This window comes from Kalmanozyma brasiliensis, assembly GCF_000497045.1.
Source record: "Kalmanozyma brasiliensis GHG001 unplaced genomic scaffold PSEUBRA_SCAF3, whole genome shotgun sequence".
Classification (NCBI taxonomy): Eukaryota; Fungi; Basidiomycota; class Ustilaginomycetes; order Ustilaginales; genus Kalmanozyma; species Kalmanozyma brasiliensis.
Genome location: NW_015961970.1, coordinates 1,324,094 through 1,335,167, shown reverse-complemented (window position 1 = coordinate 1,335,167; position 11,074 = coordinate 1,324,094). Strand labels below are relative to the sequence as shown.

Genomic DNA, 11,074 nt, shown 5'->3' with positions numbered 1-11,074 from the left:
AGCATGAGGGCACGCATGTGTTTGTGGACGTAGCCGCCGAGACAAGGCCAAGCCTCAACAAACAATGCCCGAATATGGCCTGCCGAGACAGGCTGTTCCTCAAGAGCACAAGGCCCGCGCGGATGGTTAAACTTGGCGGTGCTGGGAATGGCTGCAGAGGAGAGACATGGACTAGGCCGTGCCATGCTCAACCGCGGCGAGTCTACGCAGGTGGGCGCCCAAAGGGTTCAGCTGCCTTGGCAGAAGCTCCGACTGTTGGAAAAGAGGAGGAAGGCATAAGGGAAGGCGGAGAGGCGAGGGAGGAGCGTCACCAAGGCCCGCCGCGATGTGCCGCTCGCATTGTGTCGGAATGTCTCAGAGCGGCGAAGCGGTCATGCTGAGAGAAGAGAGTTGCCTCTCCGCTTGGCCAAAAAAAGTCCTGCCTGTTCTCGCCCTGTCGTCGTGTTCTTGTTTTCTATCTCCGCTCACGGTGACCGTCCCTGATGTCTCAGTATGACCTGCTTAGGTGTCGGCCAAAGCTCGATCCGAGAATCCTTGTCCGAGAAAGCGAGATCAACCGGACCGAGATTGGCGTTGAAGCAAACGTCAACCTGCCAACGCTCGGAAGAGTCATCGTAAGACACCTCGTCTCGAGAATGCGCTTCGCTTCCACGGTGGCGATACACGGCGGCAGGGTGCTTAAGCGAACGCGCCGTTCCCAATGCTGGGCAATCATTGAGCGTGTCACGGCTACGGCGCATAGAGCTCCTCGTTCGGGCACGTTGTTCTGCGCGCAGAAGCAGCGAAAGCATCAAGAGCAGCAGCAGCTGCAGCGAAGGGGATTCGGCGCTCTGAAGCTCAATCTTGGCAGGATGGGAGCTGAGTTCTACGAGAAGCTTAAAGGACAGACAAGGTCCAGAGCCTCTCGAGCCTGATGCGTTTGCCATCCGCAATTTGGTCTTTTGGCGCCTGCAGCTGCTGTGCCTGCTTTTTCTAACCATCTTTACTGGTACTGGCGCAGCAAGTTCGAAACGATCTCGACCGGGCAGTTGAAATTGGCGGAAGTTCGTCTTTCTAAGCGAGAGTGGACTCGCTGTACCTTTTTTGAATTCCGGTTTTTCTTCCTTGTCTGCAAGCCAGTATAGGCGCCATCAGAGCGGAAGGAGGAAAATGTCTCAGAACCGGCGATTGGCTCTAGGCTGAGCATTCGAGAGTGTTAGATGCATGATGCAGCGAAGCAGCGACAGAGCAGCTGCTTTGGGTAAGGCCGCATTCGCTGCTCGGCTATGCAACAAACATTCTGCGACGTTGACTTGACAGTCGGACTAGATCCAATCCAATCCAATCCAATCTCAGCTCTCTTCGCTTCTATGCCAAGTGGTTGTGCGGGCTCCTTATGTCGACTCACCTCATGTTAACTCACTTCGAATGTCGAGGATCGTGGGCGATCGTCAGTTCTTAGCCGTCTTGACCGTTCGAAAGTTCAACCGGATGGCAGCAGAGCACGTCTGATACTGCTGCTCACCGTCGTAGGTGTCAATGTCGACCCGACCACGCATTCCGGATGCGGTCGAGTTGCCTACGGGCTGATGGTTCGCGCAGCGCAACAGGGATCGTCCTCGACGTTTCTGCATGTTGCATCTGACAGAGCTCCCTGCGAAGTACAACAATGATTCCACCTACTAGAGCGCGTATCGCACTCCCGTTTTGCGCCGTCGTCCGACAATGGGCGGACTTGCAATGTCTGGTGCTTGACCGGCTCACAATGGGCTCGCGAGTTGGGAACGGGCCCCCACGTCGACAGTGCTGATAGAACAATGGTCGGTTGTTCATCTCGCCGACACATCGACGCGGAGAAGAAAGTCAGGGCAGGGCAGAGGCAACAATGGGCGAGATGGCCGACTCCGAGACAGTCAAGATTCGGCTTCGGCCCTCGCTTATCTCGCTGCCTCGACTCATCACGCAAGGTGGAACATCCGATCGGCAATCTAGGGTTCGATGTCGACGATCCGTGACCTTGCCATCGCATTGGCGTATTCTGTGACTCGGTAAAGCAGGAGTCGTAGGCGTGGAATCAAGCGATGGCCCACCAACCAAGAGGAGGCGCTCCCACCAAGCGAGACTTCGTTGGATGCTATGTCGATGGGCGACTGCGCCGACATGACCGCTAGCCGCGATCTGCTTCCAGTAGGCCGCGAGCTCGACGAATTCTCTCGGAACGACCAGCAAAGAGAGCATCAATATCACGAGGAGAGCGAAGAGCGGGCGGCGCGGGGTGTTTGCTCGAGCGTGGCCGTTTCATAGTTGTCAGCGGCTGCTTGTCAAAACCCGATCAGTTGCCTATGCAGGGAAAGCATAGCCCTGATGTTTCGCACAAGACCCTTGGGTGCCGACCGCTGCAGCACTATGTTCCAGAGGAGTCAGCATGTGGAAAGGAAGCCAGACAGCATGTCCACCTCGACACAACCCTTTCCAGAGGGTTCAAGGCCTGGACGGACCGCAAAAGGGAGCGTCGGAGGCCGAGCGAGTCTGAAACATGTGTCGATGATGCTGCTGCTGCTACTGCTGCGGGGGGGCGTGGGAAACTCTGACTGAGAGACAACTTGCGGCATGGTCAGCAAGTACAGTTACCCAATTGGTGGAAGGCGCAGGAATGTAGGCTTCTGTTTGGCAGTCGAAGAAGAGTATTTGTTGTCCTAGACACTGTGTCTCGGAATAGACATTTGACCGGAGGGCTGCCAAATTGAGGCGCATTGTGAGAGGATGGCCATCTGGCCGAGCTGCAGTCGACTGAGACAAAATTCTGGACCTTTTTTGGGCGTGTCGTCGGTCCAGCGGCTTAGCCGCCTCACTTCGGCTTTCGGTAATCCTATTCGATCCGTCCTCCTCCATCGTCGCCATTGTCTCCCCCAGTCTACCGACTCGCCGGGCCCTCATCGTACGATGGTGTCGCCATGTGGTGAGGCGTGCAAAACTGGCTGGCGGTCAAAAGCCGAAACCTGCAGCCGCAGGGCGGTGAATGAGCTGCTGTACCATTTGCCTTGGCGCGGAGTCCAAAGCTTGTCGAGGCGCCCGCAGTGGGCCAAGGGCAGCATGCAAGCGTTCAGGTACTCGCCTGAAAGTCACCTGATGAGCCGAATGAGAGAGCGCGGCTGCAGTGGACCACATCGGTGGTAGCGCCAGGGCGTGCAACGCCCCAAGTAGGAACAGAGGCGGCAAACCCACTACGTTGACTGCTCGCCTCGCGTTGTACCACGACACCGGCCTCTCCCTGGATCTGAACTAAGTCCCGTCGAATCTCTTAGCGCTTTCACAATGCTGATCAGGACAGCAGATCAACGTCCGGCCTTTGAGATTGCGGGTCGATCGCAAGTCGAAATCGGATGAATTGCGAAGCAGATCGGACGGACCTGTGCACCGTCTCATTACGTTCCTCCATCTTTGATGTCAGATCGTGAACGGCCGTGTATTGGCTTCCGTGGACTTGCCTCCACGCGGTCAAGCGAGAAGGCCCTGTGCCTCCTACTCGGTCTGCGTGGCTGAGCCGTTGGAACTGTAGCGTGGCCTCTTCTTGGAAGGAGTGTCTTCGGCCAATAGATCGGCAGCCCTCTTGGCTGTAGAGCTGGCGGCCATGTTGGACGATCGCCGACGTTGACGGGCTGCTCTCGGAGATTCGTCGACGACAAGGCTTTTATCGTCCCTGTCTTCGCCTGCAAGTGCATTCTTGCTGGTGGGAAGCACGACCTCGTCGTCTTCAGACTCGCTGAGGGTGCTCGACCCGACATCGCCAATGTTCGCGTCCTCTTTCATCTGCCCGTTTGCCTCGCGTGGGTCATTGGCCGGCTCGCCTATCGTCACGCGTAGTCCCATGATGCCGCTCTTGTCTCGACCGTTGAAAGCGCCTTTGATCTTCGCTCGGCAGACTGGGCATTGACCCACCAACGGGTCGGGTTTATTTCTGCCTCGCCCACCTCCAGCGCTGCCAGCGTTGCCACCGCGGCCGCCTCCCCTGCCGCCTCCTCGACCACGTCCTGCGTTGCCGCCGTTGTCAGACCCCAAAGCCGCGGGAGGGCCTCCTGCGCCCCTTCCAGCTCCGAAGGTGCCAGCGGGCGCGAAGGGCGAGAAGATACTACCAAGGTTGAAGAGCGACTCTTCTTCCTCTTCGGCGATTCCGCGCTGAACAGCTTGGGTCTTGAGTGCCTGGAAAAGACAGTCGCCGCAGAAGAGATGACCGCATGGCGTGACGGCCAGGTCCTTGACTGCGTCAAAGCAGATGGGACAAGTGTACTTGGACAGCAGCGGATGCTCGATGGGGGGAGGCCTGGTACGAGGTGGCGATCGGGTAGGCATCGCCAAGTGGGAGGAACGCAGCCGCTGATCTGTGATAGGATGATCGCTCCTCGCTGGAGGTCGTGGAGCGACCTGTGCCGAGACGATGGTGAAGCTGTCGTCGCCAGTGGAATAGGGCGCCGAGCTTGGGGGTCGCACGATGGGTATGGGGCGGGTCAAGAAGTCACCCGTGCTAGGATCTACACTGACCCCTAGCATTCTGCCCCTTGAGCCTCTGTCGAAGAGGACAGGCTCAGAGGGCCCACCAGCTAGAGGAGGTGGAGAGAAAAGGTCGCTGCGGGTGATGCCAGCAGGAGGCTGTGCCCGTCGCACGCCCGAGACCTCAAAGAAGTCTCTCTCAGGGGCTCTCGTGGGAGCACCGGACTGCCACGCCATGGTGAAGTCGTCTTCATCTTCGGAACTGTCGCTGCTGATCTCGACGACGTTGCTGGCATCGATAGCGGAACGAACGCGAGGTTGCTCTGCAGATCTTGAGCGGTTGCGGGTGCGGGCGGATGCGGTTGATGATGATGGTCCTGCTGCTGCTGCCGTCTCGCGAGAGGCTATTGTATCGATCACCGCAGATGCTCGGCGAGTGGACGCTGCGCTTGAATTCCCGCTTGTGCTTCGAGATCGTCGTGCGGGCGAGGCTGTTCTGCTCGCCTGTGTGGATGAAGATGCGCTTGCCGCTCTGGATGAGGTCCGACTGGATCTCCGCGAGCCATTGACAACCGTAGGTCGAGGCAGCGGAAGATCGTGATCCGCTGCGGTCGAGGCAGATGGTAGCGGTGGCATGATCTCGACCGTGTAGATGCGGGCGTCGTTGAAACTTGCCCGCCGACGCTATGGTTCATGTGGCGGCTCTCCCACAGCGGGCTGACGGTAGCACTTGCTCTGACGAAGGTGGACTGGCCATGGAGTGCCCCGAGCTCTGCTGTGCGTTCGACCTTAGAAGAGATAGAGATGGTGGGAGAGAGGTGATGCGGTCGAAGTAAGGTGGACCCTTGATGCGCAACCCGACTCAGCCCAAAGAGCCAACCCACATACAGGTACAGCCGCTGCTGAGCGGAGCGTGACTGACGCTGCAACCAAAAAACGCTTTCTCAGAAAGTCACACCTATCACGCTACCAAGCCAATTATTTACGACCAACACCTCCACTTGACACATCGGCGATAGATCTCGGTACATCACCCGATCTGACTAGTCAGGACACTTCGCCTCTTTGCCTTTGGAAAGGGCTCGGTGACCATGCTGTGTCGCCCAGGAGGGAAAATGTCGATTGACAGCATACTGTGCTTGGCTGCCTACAAGCCGAGACGGTCAAACACAGCCTCGATTTCAAAGAATCTTCTTTTTGATCTGCGCGGAAAGACCAACGCCATGTGCCGTATCAGAGCTCGAGCATGAGAGAGCCGCGAGCTGTACCAGCTTGGCTGAGCCTGGTCGGTGGCCTGTCACACAAGTTGCGAGTCTAATCAGCAGGGGAGAAACGCTTGGCAGCCAACGTGCTCAAAGATCCTGGTTAGCTGAGTTTGGTGCAGACAGCGCCAAGACTTCTTAGTTTGCCTTTGGCCTCACCGTGACTGCAAGTCGTCCCTCTCTGACTGTAGGCCTTGATTCTCGAAATTTCAAAATGACTTTTAGGCTGTGCCTCATGGCTGCCTATTCATAAGTGAGTGAAAGAGGCTCGCGCTCAGATCCACTCATGACGCTCGATGCATGCAAGCACTGCTGCCGGCCTGAAAAATGTCAAGCTGGCGACTGGTGGACCCCGCGCACAGGCGACAAAAGAAACACTCTCGGCTGCAGCCTTACCTTGACCACACTGCTGGTCATCTGTTCAACAACCTCCAACCCATTCTTCCTTCCACCATCTACTTTCGCACACTGAGAGAAGGTCACCATCCAAACCGTCTACGAGAACAGATTCGGCATCATGGGGAAGAACCAATCCAAGCTCTCGCCCGAGCAGCTCTCGGACCTGCAAAAGAACACCTACTGTGAGTGACCTAGTTGGCATTGCTATTAGAAAGAAAGGCACTGCTGACACTTCTCTTCATCTCCTCGAATCACGCATCTATGGTGGAACCTACATTTTGATCTCTCAGTCGACAGGAAGGAGCTGCAGCAATGGTACAAGGGCTTCCTCAAGGACTGTCCGTCCGGAACGCTCGACAAGCAGGAGTTCTGCCGCATCTACAAGCAGTTCTTCCCCTTCGGTGATCCGTCGACGTTCGCTGAATACGTCTTCAATGTGTTCGACGAGAACAAGAACGGCACCATCGACTTCAAGGAGTTCATCTGCGCACTCAGCGTCACCTCGCGGGGAAGGCTGGACGAGAAGCTGCGATGGGCCTTCCAGCTGTACGACATTGACGGCGATGGAACCATCACCTACGACGAGATGCTCAGTGAGTAGTCTGCTGCCAGAACTGCATGATTGGGGCTTGGCGAGACATAAAGGATGCTGACTTGTCCTGCTTAACAGCTATCGTGAGGAGCATCTACAAGATGACGGGTCAGATGGTCAAGTTGCCAGACGACGAGGACACCCCGGAGAAGGTGAGTACCATGGCATGTGGATCTGATAATGCTCACTTCATGCGAGCGAGTCGCCGTCGGACGAGGACGCTGACATCGAAATCTTATCCCCTCAACGCTGAACTTCACGCTACGGTAGAGAGTGGACAAGATCTTCCGCATGATGGACCGCGACAAGAACGCTCAGCGTAAGTACTGCTCTCTTTGGCCATATAAGGATGCAGCACATCATTCAATGGCTCAGCTGCTGACGATACATTACTCTGCCCTTCTCCTTCCAAACTACGCTCTCTGCGCCGGTCACCTCTGCATTCGCTACCGCCATGCTCGCACATTGCAGTCTCGTTCGAGGAGTTCCAAGAGGGAAGCAAACAGGACCCTACCATCGTCCAGGCTCTTTCGCTGTACGACGGTCTCGTCTGAACAAACCAGACAAAGCAGGCCTCGAGGGAGCCTCGTCAGATCGCCATTGTACATATTGTAAATCTGCTTCGCAATCGACTCATCGGAAAGCATATCGGAACGCATCTGCGGACGAGCTGGCAGGCGTCGCTCCAGCCCCTCGCGCTGACTGTCAAAGGGCCATCGGCTCGGAGTAAACCTTGTGGACCAGCTCGTTGAGGGTCATGTAAGGCCGGGCCGAAGCAAGACCACAGCTTAAGGAGGCATTAGTGTGGCCGAAATTTGGGGTTGACATGTTACGGTAGATGCCCCTAAACAAATTGTGAAATTACTCTCGGACGTGAGGCTGACCGCCTGGCCGCTGCCGCTTTCAACCTGGCTCCGTGAAATCGCGCTGCGAAGGTCATCGCTTCGCTAAGAACCCGAGAACCGATTCACCCGAAAGTGGCAGCAGCTCAAGCCAAAGCCGAGCCGCTCCACGCCGACGACACCTTCTCAACCTTGCATCGACGCTTGCTGGTCTCCACCATCACCTTTGCCTCGACCTCAACACAGCCAATATGCGCGCATCACTAGTCAACCAGCTTCGGGTGCTCGTGCCCGTCAAGAGGACCATCGACTATGGTAAGCTTCCCGACTCATCGAAACGATTCGCTCCCTCGCTCTAGGTGGCCTATAGGGTTGATGAGCTCAGCGACGGCGACTCGTTCACACACTGACTTTTCGAACCTCCATCTCCCTCTGATCTGCGCCGCACTATTGCCACCACAGCCGTCAAGATTCGCGTCGCCTCGGACGGCAAGGGCGTCGACCAGAATGTCAAGTTTAGCATGAACCCCTTCGACGAGATTGCAGTAGAGGAGGCCGTTCGTTTGCGCGAGAAGCACAAGGACGCCATTTCCAAGATCGTAAGTCCAGGCTCCTTGCCATCCTCGCACTCCAGAAGCATCGTTGTGCTGACGTGTTCGACCCATTTCGACTTTGCAGACTGTCGTCTCGGTGGGACCACCCAAGACGGCCGATGTGCTCCGAACCGCGCTGGCCATGGGTGCGGACGATGCCATCCACGTCGAGGTTCCCGACAAGGCGGTCGCCAACCCGCTCGAGCCCCTCGGAGTCTCCAAGATTCTCAACGAGATCGTCAAGAAGGCCGGTGAAGAGGAGGAAGTGGGACTGATCATCATGGGCAAGCAAGCGATCGACGATGACGCCTCCCAAACGGGTCAGATGCTCGCTGGCCTTCTCAACTGGCCTCAAGCCACATATGCCTCCAAACTCGAGTTTTCGAGCAAACCCGAAAAGGGTGCCGAAGCCACCGTCACCCGTGAGATCGACGGCGGTCTGGGGATTGTCAAGACCAAACTCCCCTTTGTCATGACCACCGATCTTCGACTCAACGAACCCCGCTACGCCTCGCTGCCCAACATCATGAAGGCCAAGAAGAAGCCGTTCAAGAAGTACACCCTCGCCGACCTGGGGTTGGAAGACCAGGTCAAGCCGCGTCAGGAGATCCTCAAGGTCGCCGAACCCCCCAAGCGCGAGGGCGGCGCCAAGGTCGAGAATGTCGACGAACTCATTAGCAAGCTCAAGGAGGCCGGCCGTATCTGAGCGTGCCCCTGTGTAAGCAGCGGGGACACATCAGGAAAAGCAAAAGGTGGCATCGTAAGCTTGGACACGGTGCGCAAACAGTAGCTTCTCAGACACACCTCCTTTGACTAATTCTAGACATGAACGATTCTTCACGCTTGCTCTTCGCACGTTCGATCCATCGTCTGGACTCGGTCATGAGAGCTCCATCAGGCGAGCATGCTTGCAGTCAAGCTGTATCGTGAGAATAAAGCTAAATCTCGAGGCGCGGCAACCACTTGGCCGGCTTGCTTCTCGTCCGTGTGTTCATGATACGACACCACCTGTGTGATGAGTGGCTAGCTTTGACTAACTCCTGAGAGCTGATGTGTGATGCGCTAACCGATGTGTGGGAAAGCAATACGAGCCGTCGCAACAAGGTTGAACCGGCAAGAAAGCCTGGCTTGGAGTCATCCACCCACGCTCATTTTTTCTTTTGGCCGATTTTACGCACGGTGCCGTGAGAAGAAATGGCCAATCTTCTTGCATACCTTTTTCGCATTGTTCTCCCACGTCCTTTCATCATCACTATCCACCTGCGTCCCCACCACCGTTGTCGTCGACTTATCCACCACCGACGTTGCTCGACTTCGCCTGCTGCAATCCCACTTTGTTCATCACAAGCCGATACACACCGGCACCGGCGCATAGCTATATTACCCCTGTGCACCGTGGACCGACCGCCCTCCCTCTTCCATCAGCCATCATGTCGACCACCACCGCAAACGGCACGCACCACACAGCGGACACCTTCCGTCCGCTCCTCAAAGCTCTTTCCCTCGCTGCATCCGTCGACGCCCAATCTGGCGAACCCAACCATCCCTCTGGCACTTCTACCATCACGCACACCCAGCTCGAGCAGATTCTGCAGCATCTCGCAGATCCCAACTTCACCTCTTCGCGAGAGAACCACGCGCAGATTGGGTCCGCGTTGACATGCCTCAAGTTCTGCAGGCTGGACATTCAGGCGGAAACCTTTGCGTTGGCCGCACGGATCTTCTTGGATTGCTGTTTGGATGTGCATGTGCCGGCGCTGGACGGGGAGGCGGGGGAGTATGCCGGTGTGGAAGGTGGGTATAGGGGGACGTTGGATCTGGTTGGTACGGGAGGGGATGGGAAGGACACGTTTAACGTTTCCACCACGGCAGCGATGGTCGCTGCTGGTGTGAAGGGTGTAAGGGTGTGCAAGCATGGTGCGAAAGCGTCCTCTTCAACGTCCGGTTCCGCCGATCTGTTGATGTCCCTCGGCATCCCGCTCCTCACGTTGCCAGCGAGCGAACTGCCGGGCGTGTTGAGGAAGAGCAAGTTCTCCTTCCTCTTCGCCCAGCTCTACCATCCGGCCCTCGCCCCCCTCGGCCCTATCAGGAGGTCACTCGGCTTCCCAACGATATTCAACGTCCTCGGCCCACTCATCAACCCCGCCAAACCGTCACGATGCATCTTGGGCGTACACAGCTACTACCTCGGCCGGATTTTTGCGGAAGCGCTGCGCAAGAGGGGCACGGAGCGAGCCTGGATCGTCTGCGGCCAGGAGGGGCTGGATGAGATCAGCCCTGCAGGGAGGACGGATGTGTGGGAGCTCAAGGATGGGCAGATTAGCGAGTTCACCGTGGGGCCTGAGGATTTCGGCTTGGAAAGGCATCCCCTGGAGCACGTGGGGAGTTGGAGTGCCGATGAGAATGCTGCGATTGTGATGCGGATGTTTTCGACCAAGGATGTTGGGGAGGGGCCTTTGGAGAAGGGTGTACAGCTGGATCCGAGGGAGTTTGGCGAGTGTGCACCGGAGACCATGGTGCATGTTCGCTCACTGCCGTCCATACCGAAGGGGGTGAGGTTGGGCGCTATTAAGCAGTATACGTTGTTGCAAACCGCCGCGTTGCTGTATGTGGGGAGCTACGCAACGACGCTCAAAGAGGCTACAGCGCTAGCGCGGGAGAGCATGGAGAGCGGTGCAGCGCTTAGGGCGCTCGAGGTGTTCAGAGACGAGAGCAGCTTGAGTGTCAGCCGGTGGGAGAAGGAGCAGGAACGAAAGGCGCAGGGCAGGGAGAAGGAAAGCAGGAAGAGTGTCGAGGAGACGGTGAGGAATCAGGATCAGTACAGTTATCTGCCCGAGATTTGGGCGGATGCTGCGGTGGGAACGGATGACTAGCTCGTCGAAGCAATATCAACCGTGTCCAACAATCTCATTACGATTG

The 11,074-nt window shown here is 57.1% G+C and overlaps 4 protein-coding genes across 4 annotated transcripts; 3 read left to right on the top strand and 1 right to left on the bottom strand.

The window, feature by feature from the left end:
- Positions 1-3,501: 3,501 nt before the first annotated feature.
- On the bottom strand, positions 3,502-5,103 carry PSEUBRA_004357 (Zinc finger, C3HC4 RING-type; the record flags this gene model as incomplete). The annotated part of the gene is made up of 1 exon (XM_016437906.2): positions 3,502-5,103. The coding sequence occupies one exon, from the start codon at positions 5,101-5,103 to the stop codon at positions 3,502-3,504; it is 1,602 nt and encodes a 533-aa protein (XP_016291446.2).
- Positions 5,104-6,246: 1,143 nt separating this feature from the next.
- Positions 6,247-7,274, top strand: PSEUBRA_004356 (EF-hand domain pair; the record flags this gene model as incomplete). Its single annotated transcript, XM_016437922.1, has 5 exons — positions 6,247-6,310; positions 6,419-6,721; positions 6,799-6,872; positions 6,991-7,039; positions 7,192-7,274. 5 exons carry the CDS (start codon positions 6,247-6,249, stop codon positions 7,272-7,274), a joined length of 573 nt encoding a protein of 190 aa, XP_016291445.1.
- A 539-nt stretch (positions 7,275-7,813) lies between these two features.
- On the top strand, positions 7,814-8,861 carry PSEUBRA_004355 (Electron transfer flavoprotein, alpha/beta-subunit, N-terminal; the record flags this gene model as incomplete). The annotated part of the gene is made up of 3 exons (XM_016437916.1): positions 7,814-7,877; positions 8,025-8,161; positions 8,241-8,861. 3 exons carry the CDS (start codon positions 7,814-7,816, stop codon positions 8,859-8,861), a joined length of 822 nt encoding a protein of 273 aa, XP_016291444.1.
- A 724-nt stretch (positions 8,862-9,585) lies between these two features.
- Positions 9,586-11,028, top strand: PSEUBRA_004354 (Glycosyl transferase, family 3; the record flags this gene model as incomplete). The annotated part of the gene is made up of 1 exon (XM_016437911.1): positions 9,586-11,028. One exon carries the CDS (start codon positions 9,586-9,588, stop codon positions 11,026-11,028), a length of 1,443 nt encoding a protein of 480 aa, XP_016291443.1.
- Between the last annotated feature and the right edge of the window lie 46 nt (positions 11,029-11,074).